The sequence below is a fragment of the Lutjanus erythropterus genome, chromosome 3, assembly GCF_056507025.1.
Source record: "Lutjanus erythropterus isolate fLutEry1 chromosome 3, fLutEry1.hap2, whole genome shotgun sequence".
NCBI classification, from domain to species: Eukaryota; Metazoa; Chordata; class Actinopteri; order Lutjaniformes; family Lutjanidae; genus Lutjanus; species Lutjanus erythropterus.
Window position 1 is genome coordinate 29241086 of NC_139319.1, and position 24477 is coordinate 29265562.

General features: G+C 39.5%; 1 protein-coding gene across 4 annotated transcripts in view; it reads right to left on the reverse strand.

The window, feature by feature from the left end:
* sh3pxd2aa (SH3 and PX domains 2Aa) overlaps positions 1-21861 on the reverse strand; it is a 134535-nt gene extending 112674 nt beyond the window's left edge. For 3 of the 4 annotated variants that reach the window (XM_084715695.1, XM_084715694.1, XM_084715692.1), the window contains exons 1-2: positions 21094-21861; positions 494-574 (exon numbers count right to left, since the gene is read on the reverse strand). In XM_084715695.1, coding sequence (XP_084571821.1) covers positions 494-574; positions 21094-21189 — 177 coding nt within the window. In that variant the 5' untranslated portion in view covers positions 21190-21861. The remainder of the gene's footprint in view (positions 1-493; positions 575-21093) is intronic. The other variant, XM_084715693.1, reaches the window with a different exon arrangement.
* Positions 21862-24477: the final 2616 nt, after the last annotated feature.

Here is a 24477-nt window from a genome sequence, read left to right on the forward strand (position 1 = left end):
GTAACGGCGACCCACTATAAAGCATGGTACATTAAATTGACTTCCCTGTGGATTTCTTGCTTGTACTATAAAAAAGGCCTGTCAGCTCCCTGACGTTTTGAGGGTAAGGCAGAGATGAGATGAGAGAAGAAGAAGAGGGGAGAAACAAGGAGGGGTAGAGATATAAAGAGGGCAGAGAGAGAGAGAGAGAGCGATGCAGTGCATTGCTGCATCTCTACGAGGCTAAGGGATACAAACCATGTCTCCCCTGCTCCCCGACCAATTACTAACACACACATTGATTCATTGAGGCGACGAGGTGTGGAAAACATGGGCATAGACATGGCAGCAGTGAACAGTCGCGAGGCTTACACATTAATCTATAAAAAAACAATACAGCAAGTTCACAGAGCTGACATTTGCAAAATACATCAGCACCAATGGAATTAGGGATTTCAATACAAACACTCACGCACAGTGTGTGCACGGGAGGATATGAGTGATGGAAGATTACCTGTAGGTCAAAGAATTTGCTGTATCTTCTGTAGATGATGTGGGAGGTGTTGTCAGAGTAGGTGACATTGATCAGATACACCTGCCAAGAAAAGAAAGGCAAAGTTAAAACTCAAACCACATTTTTTTTTTTTTTTTTTTTCATTTCTGACAAGCTTGTTTTGTCCAAACAGTGCAATACTCAAAGATGTACAACTATTGTCTATGATCCATATCAGCCAATACATGACTGATACAGAGCTTTTTTTTCCTTTGTTATAGCAGCTGGTATAGCAGTATTATAGGTCATTTTGACATTAAGCCAAACCGAACCAGTGATACCAGATTTTACCACTAGATGTCACAGGTGACTTAGCCTCTCCCGAGTGGAACATAATAAGAGCCCATGAATGAGCGTAGAGTTACAAGTCAGTGACTTTTCCACAGTGCATTCCTACAAATGTTTCACAATAGAAGCCTTGTTAAGAAATAAAAGATTTTTGTTCACTGCAGCATTAGAAGGCTTTTATGTTGCAACAGATAAATATAGTGTTGAGTTTGTATTAACACACGCAGTGTGGGCTTTCCACCAGAAATGATTTCATGATGTTTTGAAAGTATTGAACATACCACTAGATAAACGAGACATGGATTATACTGCATAAGTTGTGGGAGAGTTTTAAAACTGATGTTCTGACATAGTTTTGCAATTTTAAAAACAGGAGCACCATCAACCTCAACAAGTCTGGATAGCGTGTTTTAGACCATTCACATGGTGGCACTGGAATGTGAGGAAAAATAATCCTTCAGGAATGCAAGGCAACGTGGGGTGAGTAATTGATATATCATGTTGGAGATGAAGTTCTACTTTAGGTTAGTTAGCATGTGACCGATTTGCATTTCCATCAACACTTTTAACACACCAAGCTGTGGCAAGTCGCGACCAAGGAGTAGGGCCAATGCCCAACCCGCCTCCAAGAGGGCAGACATCTCATCCACCGCAGACCACGTGTGACGACCACCCTTCTCCCCCTCAAACAAATCTTTGTGGCAAGATTCAATTCATGTCATGTGCAGCAGGAGCAGAGAGAAAGAGTTTGAGAAAGTGTCTGTGTTTTCAGTTCTCACTACCTTTGTAGCTTCTAACTGAATTTCTGTGGTCTGAAGTTTCGTTTTCCCCTGAATCACTATTTGATTTATACTTTCAGGTATCTGCTTTATTTTACCATTTCATGTTCGCTGTCTGCTGTATAGGAGTCCATGGTAAGTTGCTGCTGATAAAAACCAAACATTTCCTGATTGTGCTGCTTCAATAACAAAATAATGGGGGACTTTTATCATGAAGGTGGCAGGTGATTGAGCTGGGCATTCTTATCAACTACAATTACATAAGTTTCATATTTGGAAAGCTATATCTAGCAAATGCAATTTTACTTTCATAAATGACTAACTACTCACAGGCAAACATGCTCACACAACCCAAGACCAATTCTCCTGACATAAACATTCAATGCGACATACTCATAAATCTGTAAGTGGTTGACCCGTCAGGGTAGACCGGGACATCATCCCTCCTTTGTCAGCACACTGACCTGCTGGCCTTTACCCTTGGCTAAAGCAATGCTGCAGCCCTGAGAGGCCTGATAAGATTGAGAGAGAGTCCATTTATCTGTCAAGAGGAGGTAAGTGATGCCGCCACCATCTCTAATCCAATGAAACATAGATAACCAAGGTAACAGATCCAGACCCCAAGAATTTTTCATCAGAGATGTTGTGAGCAGGTGGGATCTCACAATTTCTGATGTAGAGATGTTCAGAAAAAAGCTCTGGATGTGAAATTACTCAGGTGGATGAGTTGTTACATAATATTACACTACAAACATTTGAAGGAAGAATTACACAGAGTAACCAGTTTATTGGGTAAACCTCCAGAATCTAATGCAAGTCAATACAACTTTTTAAAGCTTATATTGTTCTGATACTCTGTTGCCCTCGTGTATGTAAATCTTAAAAGCCTCCCTCAGTATATTGCAGTCAAGTAAATCAATACACCTAAAAAAAGTCCTAGACATCAAAATGAGTCCTATGCCATTGCCTTCCAAAACAGCACATGTGAGCATTTTCTCAGGGCACCTCTGTGGCTACCGGCAGGATGACATTGTTTATCAGTGCCTTCCAAACTCCATATGAGTATTTTCTAATCTGCCACCACTACAGTTAAGTTACCATTAAGTCTAGGCACCTAAAATTACGTGGTTAAAGTTAGGAGTAGCATTTCTCAATCCCCACTTGGGCTGGGTATCAAATTTCAATACTGTTATGGCATCGACCGAATTGCTTCACAACTAACTTTATGTATTGAAAAATAAACAAAAAACAATACAAGACTACATACAAGAATTTCACCTGTGTCCTGTGTAAAATCAATAGTCAACATTAATTTGTTCTTTTTACCTTACATTACGTGAATTGCGTAATTTGCTTATGTACCATGTAAGATAAAAAGAAGTCAACAATGACTATTGATTTCACACATTACATAAGTCATGTTACACATGTTTACTTCTGTAATGAACAAGTTTATTCATACCCAAACTTTGATCTTTTTCTCAAGGTAACCAAGTAGTTTTTGTGCCTTTAACCAGTCACTGCATATTTATTATTGCTAATTTGACCTCTGAGTGCATGTGCAAAACTGACATATAGTTTGAGGCCCAGGGACACTACCCAAGCTGCCATATTTGACAAGTCGAGAGTGAGAATGTGCTGTTAGGGAATGATCGTAATCATGGTGAGAAGAAGCACTACTTGGTCTGGGTTAGGGAAAAATGGTCACAGTGAACAAAAAACAGGTGACTGTTGGTGTAAGACAGGGTTTAAACGGCACTCTTCAGTCTCAAAGTCTGACATTTTGGATCTCAAAATTAGAACTGTTGCTGCAGTAGAACATTAAGTGACTTCCACCTTTGCTTCAGAGATACAATGCATGACCCCGAGAGGTCAGTTCAGGAAAACTCCAGTATTCATGTGTTCAAGCATTTGAAACGGATGCTGTTGTCTTTCTGCTGAGGAAAGAAATTACCAGTCAACAAATACCAAATAACCTGGTAACACTGTATATAGCATAGATTTTTTCCTTGACTGGTGTCCCTCTTTGCTTTCGTCATTATGAAATCCTGACTTTTATTTAGTATACAGAAGAAAGCCCTCAATACTGGCAGATTTTCCTATTGTTGCTGCCAGATGACAACAGTCTATACAAAAAGCATTCATGGTGTTTCAATATACTTTGTACCCACTATTCACTTCAAAGCGGTATACATCTGGCATGTACTCAACGTACAGCTAAAATATCCATTATCAAGTGATTTGCAATAAAACAAGATATTGTCACCCAGCCAAGCCATTCCAACTAAGTGGCCCAGACACAGTGCAAACAGAAATCCACTTAGAATCAAGCCGCTGTGAACACAGAAACGATTGACTTTGCCTCATGTATAGCATTCAGATTAAATAAAAGCTATGTGTTTCCCTGGTGAGCAGTTCTTGCTCCTTATTCCGGCAGGCTTCATCTTTCTGACTGATCTTACACTGTCACCCCAAACCCCTCTGTACCTGCCAAGAGCCTCCAGAGCAGAGCTGAGATGAATGAGGTCGAGTGAAAGACCCCAACGTTGACGTACGAAGGGCGGCAGCTTGAAACAAAAGAGGTTCCACAACAAAGCTGAGGGTTAAAAGGCCTTGTTGCTGCTGGAAGGGGCTCAGCTGCTGCTGGCAAGGAGCCACCACAGTATGTTCACTCCCATGCAAACACAGCTACTGGCATCCAGAAGCTGTGACTGTCACACTACACTGACAAAATTGTTCTTAGCACGGTAGGGTGTCACCATGGCGATTAGTTTTGGCATTTATTGCTATGAAAATGTGCTCCCCGGGGTTCTGCCGGGTTACAAAATTTGAAAAAAAGTCAAAAACTGGCTTATTTAACCACAGCCAGCAATGTTTCCAAGTGTCTTTGTGACTTTTGGAGCATAAGAAGGACTCATGAGTACAGCAAATTGTTTTTTTTACTGCTCATTAAGAAAGCATCTCTTGAAGATAAAAGACTACATTTCAGAAAACCGAAAGGCCGCACAAGAAATATCGAGTTAACTGGTGGCTGAGGTGTACTCATGTCACAAGGCGCTTCATCCTAGCTTCTGAATCTTTGTGTAAAGGCTACACTTGATTTCTCTGGCACAAATATCCAAAATATCTTGCTGCTGCTGCTGTGCATACCAGTCAACACTGATAGGGATTTATCTAAATGACAAGAAATGCCTCGGAGTGAATGGAGGGGCTGCCCTGGCATTTGTCAGAGCTTGTGTGGTAGTAACGTCTATGTGAATCTGAGTGTATACTGACAGTTTACTGATGCTGTATTTTTGAGGCAGATACCAACATTTCTATTTGGGAGGTCAAAATTCTTTTGTAAATATATTGGTTAATATTTAATTTTACTTTGCCCACAAACAACAGCGATTGAATAGATTGTCATCAAATTGAGTGCACATATTCATGGTCCCCAGTATCCTAATGACTTTTGTGACATCAACATGAGACTGACGTCTGTGGTTTTGAGCGAAATTTATAAACAACTACTGAATGGGCTGAATTGAAATTTGGTTAAGACATTCATTTCCCCACAAGATTAATTATTATAACTTGGTGATCCCTTAACACTTCATTTATGATGCCATCATCAGGTCTAAATGTTATTTTTTCCAAAATGTTTGTTTATGACCAAACACCTGCAAAACTAATGACTTTCCATTAGCCTCAGCTATGCTTGCCAACATTGAGACCTCAAAAAACAGAAAACGATTTTGAAGTCAAAGTGAGAGGTCTGGGGTTCTTCCTCCAGAAAATCACAAAAAAAAAAATATTTTGAAGGGTTAGATCAATGCATGGATCTATTTACACATCTATGGATCAGCACTGTTACACACAAGTCAAGAACACAACCTCTGATTGGTCTACAGACTCAACCCAAGGCATCTTGGGATTGCCAATTGACGGCTAACAACATAAGCATAAGCTTAACATAAGTCTTTCCCACTAAACTTACTTTGGGGCTAACCCCCTTTACTTTTCCAGCAACTGGGAAATAACAGACAAGACTTTTCTTGGTCTTGAGAAGCTGAAGCGTTTATTAACTAACCGTAACCTGTACTGTACATTTACTGCCAGACTGACAGCTTGCAGCTCTGCTCTGCTATAAGCAGCACCGTCACTCGCCACTTGCTCACTCTCCCTCATTTGCTCGCCACACACACTGCCCTGTTCCTTAAAGGAGCTACGCAACCCCTATGACAGTATGCTTCAATAAAGTCCAGTAAAACATAATTATTAAGGCAGTTGTGGTAAGCCACCACCCGACGGGAGTATGATGCTTGGTCACCAGAGTAAGAAAAAATCCACACTATCGCAACCCTCTTCTCTACTGCAATTTCTTGTCACACAGTATCGGCCTGTATATCTGACTGGTCAAATTATCGGTCTGGCTCTAGTGTAAATGCACACATTAGTAAGAAATCTCAGAGGAACTTACTCCAGTTCTACTATGTGGCTGTGTGTGTGTGTGTGTGTGTGTGCTCTATAAACTCCTCTGACCTCAACGGTACGCCAGAGTATCGTTCTCTTATCATGCCTCTGGGCGACTTAATTCAACTCAGAAGCAAATCTGTGCTGAGGTATAGGATAGGAGCCAGGCGGGAAGATGTGGACTGCATAAAAAAGATCCAAACCCCAGAAGCAGATGGGTATGTGATGGCAACCGCAGTGGAAAACACAACCAACAACGATCCATGGTCTGCCCATGCCCAAAATATCAAGCTTAAACTTAATGCACCCCTCCCTCCCCCTCCCCCCAAAATAGCCTCTATTCACTCAACACAGCCTGCAAATTATAACAGTCTGGGCTGCTGCCTCTCAAGATAGATAAAGAAGCATCCAGCAGTAAACATCTTCTGATTTGCCTGTAATGGAATCTGATTACTTTATTTTGCATATTATATGATTGCTGCTTCTTTTTCTTCACCTTTTCATGAGGAATTGGACACACTAATGCAACAACTAAAATAATCTGGCATGGGCTGACTCTGAGCTCGAGTACATCCAGTCGTGAGTGTTAAGTGCAGCCAAAATGCCCTCTATCAGGCATTTACAGAACAAAAAGAAAACACTTTGAATTATGTTCCCTCCTTTTGCATTTATTACCACTTAATAACATTTAATAAATGTTTACTTTAATGTAATTTATGCAGCAACTTCTCACATGAAGACATATGACATATTTCTGCAACTGTGTTTTACTACACTGTCATTCATTATCTGTTATACAAATGAGGAGTTATACTGTAGTTGCCAAATACATTAATAAACACTTTTTTTGCCAAGACATTTTCACATTTAATCTTCCATGTCAGTTATATTATTCTTCCCATCCACATTTGTCATTTCAGATATCCACAATGTTAAACTTCCTAGGACGTATGTCATCAATTTTGCAAGTCATATGTTCTTCCTTGTAAGAAATCCATTGCAGATACCCAGAATGTTCATTCTAGATATCAAAATAATATCCTGCCCAGTCATTAAATGTTAAAACTGCCATGTATACTTCTTACGGTTTTTTAGAAGTACATTCAAAGTCTAAATCTTTAAATACAATATCTACTAGTAAGAACGTTATTGTGGACATCTTTAATTATTATTCTGACTACTGAGAATACAGTTTTGGCTAGAAATGACATTATGGATATCTAAAATATAATAACAGATTGGAGCATGGTACAATTACATTTTTAAAAAAGCATGATTCTGGATTTTGGGGGCAAATGCAAATACCAATATTAGGGTGTAAAAAATTCTGATAGATTTATCTGCTGATATTCTTTATTTATATCTATGTATAAAATCCAAAATCTCATCAGGGCACTGAAACAAAAAAAAAATCACAGGTATTTTTATGATTACAAATAACTAAAAATTAAAACAAGAAAAAGGATCAAAATCACATAAAATGTTAGTTATAAATCAAGGTGCCTGGGTAGCTTAGTTGGTAGGTCGTCCACTCCATGTATGGAGGCTGCGACTGCATGTCATTCCCCCGCTCTCTCTCCCCGTTTCCTGTCATATCTTCAGCTGTCCCATCAATGAAAGGCATAAAGAGACCCAAAAAAATATTTTTTAAAATGTTGGTTATAAAACTAAAGCTGAAAAAAAAATAAAAAATAAAAGCAATCTGCATTATCTTCTGTGAAAAATACTGGATAATATATTAGCTGATACAAGACTAATATAGCTGTCCAAGGCCAATATCATGCTGATTACACCAAACAACCTGTCTGGCTTAATTATAAAGCTTTTATTAAATGTTCATATAGTAATTATAAATGTAAACAGGGGTGTTAATGTGTTACCAACAAAAAAGACTAACTCAAATGTCAGTTTAATCAGTAATAATCTCTGCTGCATCATATAATTCCATACGATAAGACTGAACAAAGATGAGCATTTTACACAGCAGCAACAGACATATATCTGCAACAACATTAACAAGTCTCAAATTTAACTTCCATGTTCTTGTGAGGATTTTAGAGCCACAGAAATCAGGATTAAAAGTCAAACATTATCTTGTGATTGCTGTGAGACATTCTTGCACAGCGAGCATGTCTGGACCAATAAGGCATTGCTGCAATTCCAGAACGAGGGCTGAAATTTGGGCGAGGAGGCAACACAAACGCTCACGTGGAGAAGCATGATCTTTTGATTTCTAACGCTCAGATGTTAATAACCACTCCCACATTTGGAAAGAGGAAGGTGTTGGATTAGGAAACAATGAGGAGGATGCACTATAACTCACCAGAGATGAGTGTACAGGTCTAACACAGTATGAGTAAGTTTGACCAGATGTACAACTGTTTCAGTGCATAGCTGCTACTGAAAATAAAAAAAAAAAATCCTTTCAAGACTTTCTTGATCACAGATTAGTCAAGTTTTTCCCCAGAATCCACTGCAGTCACATGTCAATACTCCATTTCTGATATTTAAAAATCAATTCAAAACAAGGAAAACAAAAAACGAGTGAAAAAACTAAACGACTGAAAGAAAGGCTTTGGGGGCTTGAATGTCCCAGATAGCAAGAAAAGACCTTGTGCATCTGTTATTCCCACGGAAGAAGCAGGACATGAAAACAAAAGTTTTATTCATGCTCAGACGAAAAAGAAACGAACATGAATCCCTACAACAGAACAAATTGGATCTCTGATTATTTCATCATGTTCTTCTGAAACAGACATGAATATTCTTATTCAACTTTACATCTGTCCCACCCTGACTCTCCTAAAGGAATAATTCTCTAATAACATGAATATTAACATAATCCAATGCCCATAAGATAGTTTAGTTAGTATATGAATAGAGAAAAGAACTTACAGCTTCGGAGAAAAGCCAGGACCCACTGTCACAGTTTTGAAGTGAAGGAGGCAAAAGAGCAGAGAGCTTGGTGGGGCAGAGAATGTGGGCCTAGCCACTAAATGCAGTGAACCCCGCCTAAACTTCTATATTTAAAGTAACCTATAAAACAGACACACATCATACTTGAAAGCACATGAAAGCACAAATGATCTGACTACAAAAAAAGTCAGGTTGGAAAAATTCTCTTTGCACGGGAGTCAAGTCTTTCCACATGGAACCACGGCTGCCCTAAATATACTCACTGGTCTAATACAGTCAGTTATTCTTTCAGTTTAGCCAGAGAGGTTAACAAATGACAATAAAGCCTGACAAATTCTTCTAAGCTGTTTCTCAGTAAAGCCAACACAAATGTCACAAGAGCTCAATAAACTGTAGGACAGCTCCATTCAGAGGCTTTGGCAGGGGGTCTTTGGAAACCCCCTAAAGACAGAGTTTTTGTACACGCTGCCAAAACAGTGCCCTTTATTAACCACACACCAGGCCGACGCCTCAACTTTCCTTAACCGTGGCCACTTCCACTTTGAAATGGACAATCACGCCTTCTGCGCCTTTGTGGTGCCGATCAGGGGGTGCTGAGGAAAAGTGCCTATTCAGCAGGTACATCCTGTGCACCTTTGATGGCTGATACCGTTTCAATGTGTTGACAAAAGAACAATTCTAATGTGATTGTATATCAGATCCTAACAAAGTTAAATTACAGACAAGGTCATGTAAACAACTTCATAAGATGGATTCCAGTTAACTGCATTTTGCAAGTCTGAGTCTGGCTATAACCACTTTGATATGTGAATTTCAAAGCGTCATGAGACAACTAACAGAACTCCAAACAGGCTCAAACTGTGCCCAAATAATATTACATACTAAACTGCACCAGACAAAGATCAACTACATTAGCAAGAACAGTGGTAACAAATCTGCCCAGTATCATAGTAGTTTGTTAAATAGTCACAAAATGTAATCAAGAGATTTATGTATATGGACACGAATTATCAACTTTTTTCATGACAGTTGTTATGAATTTCAAAGTGTAGTAATGAGCACCAATATAGTACAAAGAGCAAGAACGACTGCGGACGGGATGAATGGATGGGTCAAACACAGGACTTTCACATATGACACCGGGGATTGGTTTCCATGTGAGACAAACAGTCAATAAAATGGTTATTTTAACCCAAACAGAGAAGGAGAGATCTGTACACCAAAAGGCTCCCGTTTAAAGTATTTATTTGCATGGCGTTTCGAGCTCCGGGCTCTTCCTAAGACTGCTTCTTCCGAGACGCAAACGACAGACACACATCATACTTGAAAGCGCATGGAAGCAAAAATTCTTGCAACGTCACACAAATTAATACTTTAAACAGGAGCCTTTGGGGTGCAGATGTCTCTTTCTCTGTTCAGGTATTTCTGTGATCCAGCACCCATCACAATGAGCCTCTGGATGTGCTCGTATTTTTCTTTTTTTTTTTCATTATTTTAACCCAAACAATGATCATTTCCTAAACCTAGCCAAACTGTACCTGTCAGCTGTAATGCTAACAGCAGAATAAGAATGATGTTGAATAATATACTAGTTCTAAAGCCGCGCACTGGCATGAAAAAAATGGAAAATTTGTGTACACAAGTGTAACAGATTAAATTTCATGACTATTTCACAAACTGGCACAAGACTGCTGTCACACTATATGTCAGAGCTGTTTTTAAGTCTGTTTTTTGCTGCAGGTCAAGTTTCAACTAATCCAAGTCCAAATTAAGTGTCCAATGTGTCAGTGAAAGTCTCGGGTCCTTGAGAACAAGCCCAAGTCATGGGTCTACATAAAGAAAACTGTGAGTCAGGATCAGTGGTGGACAGTAGTGAAGTACATTTACTTGAGTACTGTACTTAAGTACATTTTTTGAGTATCTGTACTTTACTTGAGTATTTGTTTTTTTGGAAACTTATTACTTTCACTCCACTACATTTCAAAGACAAATATTGTACTTTTGACTCCATTACATTTGTAGGAAGGTTGTTGTTACTTTTCGACTGAGCTTTGAAGTCAGCTGTTGCTGTTTTTTTCTTTTCTAAAATGCAATTGGTCACATGCTGTGTTCCTCACAGAAAGAAACCAATCACAGTAGCTCCTCTCAAATGGGATTGATGTAAAAGCAGAAATACGTCAAGGCGCACTAACAAGCACGAGCAAGCTCTCCCTCTTTCATTCAAACAAAAAGTGGTAATGGTGACGGCAGGAGAAAGACTAAATTAAACCTCAAGATGTTATTATAATTATTAATTATTCCACGTAGCTTTTAAAGTTGGATTGTTTTACTGGGGTGAAAAATACAGAATAATTCATGTATATACTGCCTCTGAAGCCAGAAAGAAATCTGTTATTTAACAGACTTGTTGAACTCCTCACAGTTGGCTTCAATCTAATTTTATGATGTGATTTTAATACAGTCACATCAGAATTTGACAACAGCTGTCCTTTTTGTTTTTGATTGTATTTCTATGTTGAAGTTTTTATAGGTGTTTCTATAGGCTTTGTGTAGCAGAGTGGTTCTACAAGCAGGTCAGTGCATCATTAGATGTTTCAGAGAGTTACAAGCTTCTGTAAATGCATCATGAAAACAACACAGCGTGTATTGATATTAGAAAATGTACTTTGTAATTTGTACTTTTGAATACTTAAGTATTTTTAAAAACATGTACTTTTGAATACTTAAGTATTTTTAAAAGCAAGAACTCTAGTACTTTAACTCAAGTAAAATTTTGACTGACCAACTTTCACTTGTAGTTGAGTAATATTTGACCAGGAGTATCTATACTTTGACTCAAGTACTGGGGTTGAGTACTTTGTCCACCACTGGTCAGGAAGCAAGTCTTTAAAGTCTCTGATAGGGATGTCCTGATACAACTTTTTCACTTCCGATACAATACCGATATTGCAGCCTTGGGTATTGGCCGATACTGATATCAATCCGATACGATATCAGCATGAATCATACATACTTTTATTACTTATTTTGTAGTGTTGAATGTTAGAAAAGGCTTGATCAAGTGATGTTACTCAAACAGAGAACAATAGTCAGCAACCAGAGTCACCTATGGATAGAAGTGCTGGAGCGGAAAATGGACTGCTTATCGGAGCGCTTATATCGGAGATTTTAGATGCAGTCCGATAAAATCCAATACTCATTTTTTGCCCGATATCAATATCGGATCGGGACACCCCTAGTCTCTGAATGCTGAACATTAAGATGACTTGGCTTTTGAACTCGTCCTAAACCTAACCCATTTGGAGACAGAGGGACAATTTGTTGACGTAACATTGGCATCTTATAAAGTAGATATGGGGAATGTGTTAGCAAACAGTTGCATAGTTACACATCATGAAGCAACATTAGCATTTATTTGGTGTCGTGTTTGTGTCCACTGGTGAATATAAGTTCAGTATTCACTCTCCTTTTAGCTCTGTTGTCATTTGCAGCATCTCCTGATGGAAATGTGTGGCCCCTTAGCTGCTAAATTATCCACTAAGCTAAAGGACACTGAAACGCTCCTAGAGCTGCGGGGCACTGCAGAGTCAGGTGACATGTGGCAGATTTGTCATGAGCAACATTATTTCTGTTATAGCTATACGATCAATCCATTGTTAATACGAAAAATATCCATTGGAGCAACAGTCATGACCCAACGCCTGAAAGGACTGGTTGTTTTGATTCATTGTGTTTAAGGAGGGAGGGATACTTCACCAGGTGTATACATCAAGATCAGCAAAAATAGATGTGTAATGTTATTTTTGGCTTCTGAGGAGCTTTTTTTCAGGTCTGAGAAAGGGTTATCTTGTCTTAGGCTTAAATACTATAGATTTATAACAAATCCGGAGTTACAAAATCAGACCATTGAGTTTAAAAGACATGTGCGTTTACTAAGCAGGAAGGTTGCATTATGGGAATTGTATGATCTGGTGATTTTGGAGCTTGACCCATACTGGGAACTAAAAGTTTGAAAATCTCGTCTTCCATCGTACAGATATTGACTATTCTTTTTTCAACTTGTCCCTAATGAGCATCCCTTCTGTGAGAGCAAAACTAAATCTATTGGGTACTCCTTTAAGTTGAAGTATTTGTGTAAATATTTTAGTATAACTATTAATGTACTGTCATAGTAGATATATTATTAATCGGATCAAATATTTTTAAGAAATCATCCTTGAGTGTTTTGGTAGAGAAAGAATATCTTGTCATGCTAATCAAGCCAGTCTGATTCTAATAACTTTTTAGAAAATTTCCCTGACTATCTAGTAATCTCATGAAAAGAGCTGCAAGCAAGATAACTCCTTTTCTTTTTTCTTCCCATTTCTCTCTCTCTCTCTCTCTCTCTTCCTGTCTCTCGGTCTTTCGTCTGATCATACAAAAAAAACACACACATTAAACCAGAAAACAAATTGCTCAACAACACACCCAGTGATCTGAAGAATGATCAGTTCAGGTCATTTTCCCATGAAAACAAAACCAGAGCCAGAACACGAAGCCCACACATGCTCCATCTCTCCACAGAGCATCACCATTTCTAGGATGACGTAATCAGAAGTCAAGCTGTTGAGAACAACGCCAGGGAGCTGCAGGCCATGTTCAAGCACAACAACATGTGCGTTTAGCCTGAAAGCAGACAGAAGAGTGTGGGAGACGACTTGCTATCGAAATAGAGCTGCGTTTAAGACTCCTGCAGGAGACAAATAAACCGTTCAACAATCACAAACAACATCTGGTACGCATGAAAACAACCCCCAGCATGTGTGTGAGGTCTTGGTAATAACAGTGTGAGGACGACTACGTCCGCCGTTTTTGTCAAGCGCTCATGTCTACGCATGCAACAGTGATGCACACTCCTGTCACTATCAGCGTGAGAGTTAGGGCGCCGCAAACTGAGCATCAGGAACATCGACTTCACTAACAGACGTCACTCTCTGACTCACCCTCCTCTGTTTCTCACACACTCTCACAGCCTTTCAGCACTTCCAGCTAATGACGGTCAAACTCCCAAACAATGGCCGATCCAAAAAAAAGAAAGTCGGCCTCGTAAACCTCTCCTCCCAGCATGCCCCTCTCAGTTAGGGGTGAGCATCTGAAAACTGGGACCCTTTTCGCCGAGATCACTGTGTTTGATAGGCCAATAAATATCTGAGTGGGGAACAGCTCTCTGAAGAGATGTTTTATGGTGCCAAATAACAACACCGTCTTCCAGTCTGGGCCTTTGAGCGGCGCAGGAGTCTCTAGAAAATGAAATGTTATGGGACTGGGACTTGTAGGGGAAACAGAAGCTTAAAGTAAACATGGCCGTGCCCAACCTTTCACTCTCCGTTATCACCTCCTCCTGAAAAGACACACAAATCACTCATAGGAGCAGAATGTTTGTGTGCGTGTGACACGTGTTTGCGACTCAGCAGTCCAGCTTTCCCTATGGTCTGACGAGCACTTCCCTTTGACAAAGCCCTGAGTCTCAGCACCCCCCCCCCCCCCCCCCCCCCCCACAAGATAAGCATTTCCAGCTGGTTTCACAAACATTACAAATGAGATTCAATGGGTGCCACAGATTGTGTCTCTCCCTCGTTTTCTCTCTTTCTTTCTCTCCCTCCCTCCGTCTTTCCCTCTTTTTTCTTCTCACAGTGACTAGCCTTGTCTCATGAGACAGGGTAGCTAGGGAAACTAGGCCACAGACTGGCCCGCTGAGACAGAAGAGCACAGAACACAGTACAGGCTCAGCTCAGCTCTGAGAAGCTCCTGTTACACTTTAACTGTACATATTGTAGCCTGGCTACTACTCAACAAGCCTACCTATAGAGCTGGACTGCTTCTGGAGCTCATGTTTCACTACTAAACTACTCTGTGGAAGCAATAACTGTGCATTAAGAGTTGCAAGTTGCATTAAAAACACAATACTGCATATGAACAGCGGCCCATTAATTCACCGTCTCTAAGCTCTAGAGAATTCTGCCTATGAGGGTGTTTTGGCACATTAGCATTAGCTAAGCACAATTATTTGTTTTCAATGTGTGTTTTTAAATAGCCTGACATACTGCTGAGAGTGAAATTAGAAAATTGACACCATTCTCGCATCTGTGCGTAATGTATGGAGCTAGAGGTATGCTAAATAGAATAAAAATTGACAGCAGAGGAGCTCGGCACAAGTGAGAGGTAGAATAAAAAACTGTATCTGCCGAAATAGCTCAAGACAACAGTTGGGGTGTAAGAAATCTATCTATCTATCTATCTATCTATCTATTTATCTATCTACCTATCTATCTATCTATCTATCTATCTATCTATCTATCTATCTTTCCCATTCTGATTGCATAAAAAAATTAAGAAGCTAGAGGTAGCTATGCTAACTAGCTTAAAGACTGGAGGCAGGGGGAAACAGGTTGTAAAATCCTAATTTGATGTTTTTACATTGTTGTTTGTGTACAAATTAAACTACCAAGATACAACATGTTAATTAATGAGCTTTAGAAGTACTAATAGGCAGGCATGATTGTTGGACTGAACCAGGCTAGCTGTTTTCTGCTGCTTCTATTTTTAATGCTAAGTAAGCCAATCTCATCCATAATTACTAAGGTGCTATGTGAGGCAATTTACAAGCACTGGTTGCTTTGTATTACCAATGTGTGAACAGATTGTAACGTAACTTCAAAAATTCTCAAGCCTTCTCTGTTGCCTATAACAGCCTACAGCACCAACAACCGGAATAAGATCAGATTTTTCTTTAAAAGTATAACTCAAACCAATTAATTGATTATCAAAATAGTTGACAATTAATTTAATAATTGATAAATAATCAAATAAACATTGCAGAGATCTAGATCTAGATCATGACTGAAATAGTCAAGCTTAAATGTATAATATGTAATATTTTTGCATTAAAATGTCTAGAAATGACTAGAATTGTGTTATATATTTCATTGAGTTATGTACATTCATTATCCCAGATGTTTCCAATCATGTTGAACCCAGAGAAATCCGTGCCTTGCGTGTGATCACCTGTTGCTAACATCCATAAACATTACATGAAAACTTTAATACATTACTTTGTTCGAGAACATGATTTCTGCCTGAGTCAGATTTTCATCGCCAGTGGAGGTTGTTATACAATAAATACAACAACTCCCATGATCCCACACTACTTCACAATGTCATCAAACTACGTCTTTTGGTATAGCTTTGATGTAAGAGAAGCCTAGCACCAGAAATGCGCACCTGAATAAGTTTTCCTCTTAACAGTTTATGCTAGGTCATCTGAAAGTATAACCACCAACCAGGCAAAGTGGACATGCTTCACAGGGCCAAAGCCAATCAGGGGGTAATTCTAATTCTTAATCTATACACTCATTTGTTTGGGAATATGCACAACTAAAGCAAAATATTAACTTGAAGTGCCTTGAGGCAAGTTTTGCATCATTACCTAATCTTGAAGCTATGTTAACATCGAAGACTATTATCATTGCCGCTGATATCTTCCCTACATGGGGCGTGAAAGGGTTTGTGCTTAATCAGGTAAACAAACTAATTGGCACACAGCAAACCTGGGGGCAGGTAGCACTCCAGTGTGTGAGTACTGGTTGGTTTCAAGAGCTCCAGGCAAAATATAACTACCAGCTGCCATGTGGAGACTGCTGTGTGCACTGTACTTGTTGGGTACAGTGCACACCAGCAACAGAGTACATACACAATACCCAGAGAAAGGGTCTGCAGCTCCAATCAGGGCCTAGAGCTCATTTTTGCCCCGGGGCCTCTGCACAGCGGTGCTTCAGCAGTGTCAGAATGTACTGTAGGTATCAGCTTCACTTAGGGCACCCCCTATGTTAAAAATATATACACTCACAGTGCAGTATTTAAGATGGTATTCTGCTAAGTGAAGTTCACAAATGCAATTTTGCTCTGCATGGGAAAATCTATTGCATGTTGAAAATTCACATTTTATTCTCATGTCTCGTAAAGCAGGTACAGTATGTCTGATAGAGGAGCATATATAGTGCAAACCCTGTGAATTCCTCCGTTTGAAGGAGAATAAGTATGCTAATTGTGTCCACATATCATCAGGCCCAGGGGTCTGTAGGACTGTAACTGCATATGAGCAAGTCATTTATTATAAGTTGTTTATGAGCTCAAAATAGGATCTGAACTGTCTGGGGCCATGAAGTGCAGACTCTCACTTATAACAAGTGTGGTATTGATGAAGAGGGCCACAGGAGGAAAGGATCAGGAAGGTAGTAATAAAAACAGAAGCCTGTCATGAGGTTTGTTTGGTGGAGAATATAGTGACCTATTCTGACAAGATGATTGATGACACAAGTTTCAAATTAAATAATGGGACATTTGAAAGGTTATCAAATAAAGTTTGACACCTCCCAAACTCCAGAACAGCTACTAAATGGACCTAGTGGTAAGATTAATTTGTCAATGTTTTTTATGACTGAAATATTTCAGGATGCAGTCATTTCACAAACAGGTTAATCTTGATTTGAGACATGAAAAGTCAATCCAAGACGACACTTTTCCATGTGTGTGGAAATGAAACCTGTTTACATTTTTGGAAAGCATCCATTTCAGGCATATTCTGAAGTGTGGATAGGTAGCGCTCAACACTGACAAGGTTTTACAAATTATCATTGTAACATTCAAATTATGTTTAGTTGTTATTTGAGTCTGTGAAAGTGTAGAATGTACTCTAATTTTAAAGGGACAGTTCACCCCAAAATGAAAAATAGGAATTTTTACTCTTACATGAGGTGCTATTCATCTATCTAGATTGTTTTGGTGTGAGTTGCTGAGGTTTGGAGATATCGGTCATAGAGATGTCTCCCTTCTCTCCAGTGCAGCAGAACTAGATGGTAATGAGCTTTAGGTGCTAAAAGCACCAAAAAATACGCTTGAAAAACTCAACAGCAATGTCTCTTTACAGAAATCACAACCCTGTTACTCAAGATAATCCACACTGAGTAGGAATAATTTTCTTTCTACCAAACTACACCTTCCAGCTGTATCACTACCCTGGCTAGCTCAGTGGAGCTCATGTTACAGCTAAGCTGAGGAGGACACCATTATTGTTTTCATACCATGTTGTCACAAGCACAAGCCTCTTGTCAATGACTAGATGCACAATCCTTCTGCACTGTTACACTTGGCAGGTGTTGTTTGGTAGAAAGAAAATAGTTTCTGCATGAAACTACTCACAACAAGGTCTGTGGATTATGTTGAGTCTCTGAGTCAAGATATCTGGAAAGAGACATTGCTGGTAAGTTTTTAAAATATATTTTTTCTTTTGCTTTGAGCTCCACAAGCCAAGTGCATATAGTTCAAATATACTTGAGAGAAGGCCAATATCACTAGAGCTGCAGTGTTTAATCGGCCGATTAGGAATTGATTATTAAATATACTGCTAAACATTTTGATAACTGATTAATTGGTTTGAGTAATTTTTAAGAAAAAATAAATAAATTCTCTGATTCCAGCTTCTTAAATGGGAATATTTTCTGGTTTCTTAACTCCACTAATATCTTTAGGTTGTCGCAGCCCTAGATATCACCAAAACTTTGTAACTCACACCAGAAGCACTACAGGCAAGAGGAGAGTTTGTATTTTTTATTTTGGAGTGAAATGTCCCTTTAAGTATTGTAAATAAAATGTTCTACTATAGAGAAACACCGTGAGGCTGGAAGCTGTTGTCTATCAGGCCATGGAGGTTTTGCTTCCCCCTTACAAATTAGTGAAAATACCGTTCAGATGGCATTGCATGAACTTAATCATTCATTCCTCCATTATTCGACCACTTTACCCTAAACCAGCAGATTTAATGTCGGAGACTGTGGGTCCTCCCTGAGGCAAAGCTTGGAAAAAGGTGTCCCCACTTAATTTACTTGATTAGTTTCACTCAATTCCTAGCTGTCTATAGAGTTCTGATTATGTTATTTGATCCCACATACACTCAACATTTGAGCCAATTTAGACTAACATTGTTGTTTTACATAACTTCAGTCTACACCAAATACAAAGGAAAGCTCTGTCAAGAGGCATGTATTAGTTTCAGTCTCTGGGAAAAACAGTAGAATTTCCACCAAACCACTCTGAACTATCTCTGTAATCACATCCATTTAAATTATTCTATTTGATCTCATTTTGATAACTAATGCAGTGGTTCTCAAATAGGGGCCTGGGGACCCCTAGAGGCACATGACACTCTGCCAGGAGGTCCATGAAAAGCAGTGGCGGACTCAGGATATCTGAGGTGCAGGGGCAAAAAAGAGTGAAAAGGCAACCAGGTGTATGCAGTTGGGCACCAGCACATGGAAAGTCATGATGCATTTCTAGTGAAATGGTTCCAGTCTCTGGTTTAGATTAAAACTGTTTTATTATGCGTCTTAAGATATAACAACTACTACACCTCTGTGACAGAAACACGCAGGGAACTATTGACTATTTAACCATTTAGAGAAATGAAGAGGCAAACTAATTCTTTGCCCTGTAGGGCACGCTAGAGGGCTCTTTAGTATGCTTTAGCTACCATAAGGGCATCTATGAGGGCACATTTGTGGCATTTTTTACGAAAACGGGGGCACCAAGGCGGCAATCACACCAAAGTCCACCAGTGATGAAATCTGTCACCCATTAATGGTGGAACCCAACTCCCTCTACATTTCTCTTGTGTTGTCATGTCATATAACTAAGTAGAAGTGTAAAAAAAAAGGTCTATGTCAAATTATTCAAAGAGTCACACAGCACATGAGGGAGGGTCTCATTCGTATCTTAAGAGGTCTTTGGCAAAGAATAAATTGAGAACCTCTGAACTACCTCTACAACTTACTTCTGAACTTCCATTCAGTGAAACAGCCCTGAAACTGTTTGGAACTGCCTGGGGACGCCTGCCTCTCACTTTGATCACCTGTGCCATGAACACAACTGCATGTAAAATATCCAAATATATGCACCAAAGCTTTAACTCCAAACATCACTGACTGAAGAACCAACAGCATGTCAGATAGGCATGATAATCATGACATGTTGTAGATCAGGGGTTCTCAAACTTCATATCCAATCAATGATTGAACAAAGATCACTTTACAGTCAATCAACATGGCCAACCTGATTCTGAAAATTCTGATTGGTCAATTACATCATTCTCTGGTCTGTTATTTTTGTACAGCAGCCCATTGCTATGAAGAACTGACCATTGGTGTGCACACAGGTCTGATTATAACCTCTGGAGGAGCAATAAAATCATTTTTTGATACATAAAATAATTTTTAAATCAATATTTTGTATCATATTGTTGATTATTAAGAAACCATGTAATGAGCAGGATAATGAACAGTGAGCAGATCATTATTGCACAATAAACCCCTTCAGGATGATTCAAGATCTGCCTCACCCTGTCTGGGTTTATTTCGCAATAATGCCCTGCTCACTGTACATTATCCCCTACATACTGCACACAAGGTGATATATTGCTATTTTACTAACCTAATTTTCAGAAAACTATCATTGTATAAAGAACATGTCACCATATGCATAAAAGCTGAGTTAAGTTGAGTAATCTTCTTATGTAAACAGAACAGTGAAGATAGATTAAAAAAAAATTGTGGGATTCAATCACAACAAATACAGAACCACTGTCACTAATGTTTGCATGTATCATGATATCACAATAGTGTTTTTGAGAATCAGTACAGTATCACAAAACATAATATTGCCATACTCAGGTGAATTTTTTTGTTTTTTTCTTACATCCCTAAGTGCTGATGGTGTCCAGGCTGCTTATTTGACTGCACACTGTTATGACAGCTCCCCTGTGATGATGAACTGTGTGTGTTGAGATACTGTGGGGGGGTTAGCAAGAAATGCTTTGAAACGGTTCATTATTAATGAGCAGGTATCTCTCTGAACACACTGGGCTTTAGCTTAGCTGTGGTCCTCACATAGCGGCTAGGCTACATGTAGTGGACTAAATGCTGCGTTTAGGTGTCACGCTGTGTCTGTGAACAGGCCACTGCTGACACATCTGAACGGGACAAGGTGGGAATAACAAGGTGACATGGATGAAGACGAAGCGGGCAGGCAACTCACGTAGTGTTTAGACGGATTGCGCCTCTTCTCCACGTCCACGACTTTCACGTCCAGCACAGTCCGAAACTGCATCTTGACCCTGCAAAGGCTATGCATTAAGCGTGAGGCGGGCAGGCAGGCAGGCAGGCAGCTGCTGCGGCTCCAGATAAGCTATCTCGTATCAAGAGAGAGAAATCACAACATTCATCGCTGTGTCATTTAACCATTCAGCGCTCCATTAAGAGATCAGCTCGCTCCCGGCCAAGCTGGCAGCTCAGACTTGCCTTCCTTCGTTGACGCAACGACCATCAATCTGATTAGAAACTTATCAATAGTCCATTTACAGCTCTCCGTCGGTGAAACACACACACGCACACACACACACAGCTGAATATCCAAGCAGAGGGATTTTCACGTTGCCTTCAGCCACACAGGCTGGCCAGCGGCGGGCGGAGCGCTGATCAAGTCGGTCACCTTAAAAATAGAAGAAGAAGAAAAAAAAAAAAAAAAAAGTCAAGCGAGTTCCTTTGTGTCTGCAGCGATGCCTTCAAAAGGGGGGCATCTGCATACCTGGAGGTTACAGCGGGAGCCGGCAGATCCAGCGCCAAACGCTTCCTGCGTGGTTACAGCAGCCGCCCGGCGCAGTGAATTTGGGGAACGGAGTGGGATGGGCTTCACATCACACACGTCCTCTCCTCAGGGCGACTTGAATAAAGCTCTAAAAAAAAAAATGACTCGACTGAGCCTTCTTCGTCAAGAAGCGTGACATAATTATGAGTCTGCGTTTGTAAGCAGAGCAGCCTTCACTCACTCGTTCGGCTTCCTTCTGGGCCCCATAACTTTTCCCCCCCGCAAATGAAATTATATATGTTACAGATGTCTGATATGTAAATTCGACACAAAAATTGTACGTGACTAATTGAAATATTCTGCGCAACAGAGGGCAGCGTGATAATGAAACTACAGTCAGTTTGTTAACACTCTCCAGGAGCAGCTCCCTGCAACTGGAACTATGGATACAGATGTTTCACGAGCGACCAATCAGCGGCAGCCTGCTCTACATGAAAGAGCCAATTAACGACCAAACACTGCCCCCCTGTGCACACAGCAACATATGAGCGGGATGGTAAAGATGCTCATTTACAAGCAAGACTTATTCCTGTAGTCCTTTTTTATTTAGCTCGTAAAATGAAGCAGCTAAGATGCATTAAGGCCCTTAAAGGGTTTCAGAACACCACTGACGCCTGATCAGTCTTATCTTTAAAGTCACCTGTGAACACCTACTTTTAGTTAAATAACTTAACTATAACCACAAGGCAAAAGCTGGACTTCCAACTGGGAAACTGCCCAGGGCCCCAGGACTCCAGGGGCCCTGAAAGCGCCAAGCTTAATGTGTGTCAGCTTCTTTGTGTTGATGTAAATTGAATATGCATATGGGAATTTGCAAGGCTGGATTACCAACTAGGCAAAGTGGGAAACTGCCCTAGGGCTCCAGATCCTCAGGCCCCACAGGCCCCAGTGAGGCAGTTCATTTGTGGTTATTAAATTAACCGATTGATATAAAAATAATGGAAATGCTTTCAGGCAAATCACAGATTTGTAGTCATCAATTTTACACATCAAGTTAAGTTTACTCATCATGATGAGTGCTACTCAGTCTGTAAACAGCTGTATAATTTGTTCTCTGTAGCTCTGCAGGGAGCTCTCTTAAGTCTGAGAAAACAACCCTGATGATGTCATCAAGGTTATTTCAGCCCAGGCTTGGAGACTACAATTTTTTAAATGAAAGCCTGTACAAATCCCAGCACAGAGTTTGAAAGGTTTGGGTATTTACCAGTCAGGGGAAGTCAAAGACAAATTCAACTGAGATGCATTGTGCATTGTTGCATTGTGTGGTCCAACATGTTAAAGCTTCAGGATCTCAGACCTCTGAAAGAAATGCATGATGGGGCACACTTTGCAAGAGCAACATATTACATTAGCATCATTATAAACACATAAGGTTCTGACATATTCGTGCATGTTGCACATTGGCATTATATGTGCCATACTGCTTATTTAAAACTACTAAAAGGAACGCTCATTTTGTGTTGATTTTGGAGGCTCCCATGGACAAAAGTAGTAGTGTCTTCCCTGCAAAAACCACAAATGTAACATAAAAAATAAAATGATCTAAATAGAAAAATCTCCTGCTTCTTTTAACTGACTAACTTACAACAACTCATTGTAATTCTGCCTGGGAAACTATAAACACAGGCATGTTTCATCTGATTCCACAGAGAATACAACCCTCTTGCAGATGGTCTCATTACCTTATGTAGGCCATATAGAGGCATCAGTGATAAATTGAGACTGTTTTATAATAAGTTAAAAACTTCTTGTTGTAGCTTTAATAATAATAACAGACAGTGGTAATAACAATTAGTATTATTAACACTATTTTTTATATATTTATCTTATGTAGTTTTTCTTTGTTCAGTCAGCCAGGTGTAGGCATCAGTTTGATCAGAGTGAAATGAACATTGTTTAAGGTTAGATATGGGCACAAGGTTATACATGTCATGTATACTGCTGCTTCATGGTACATATTCTGTTCAAAATAAACATGTCAAGATTTATTAAAGGTCCAGTGTGTAAGATTTAGGAGGATCTAATGGCACAACATGTTAGGAATTGAATATAAGTAATCACTTGAAAACAGGAATCACTGTGTTGTCATTACCTTAGAACGAGTGGTTTGTATCTACAGCGGACATAGATCCTCTTCCAGTCTGCCATGTTGAACCGCCATGTTTCTACAGCAGGGCTGAACGATTCTGAAAAATTATCTACTTGCAATTATTCTGACTGATATTTTGATTTCAATATAAATTGCCATATTAGACGTGATGATAATTTTTACATCATTATTCATATTTTAATCAAAAAACATTAAAAAGACTACAGTACTGTACTTTCTCCTACATGCTTGGAAGGGTAGAGTGAAGCGAGTTGTTTACCATCTGCAAGCTTAACATAACAGGTGTAAATCACAAGTTTCATTATAATACAATATTATTTCGATTCTTTGAACGATACAATGAACAACGATTTGCTGAAATCACAGAGTCTGCCCTGATATATTTTCAATTCAATTCAGGGGTCTGCAATTGTTATCACAGAATATAGAATATGGCAATATAGAATATTTTCACTTTGGATTGCTCATCAATTTTGCACAAACATGGAATCAATATATCAATGTATCAATCCCAATGAATCGAGCAATATATTGTTACACCCGTACTCACCACTAGATGCCACTAAATCCTGCACGCTGGTCCTTAAAAGAAAAGCAATAAACATACACACTGGGCATAGAGTCAGAGAAATGAACGGAGGAGTCAAGGCATAAGTGAAAAAAGA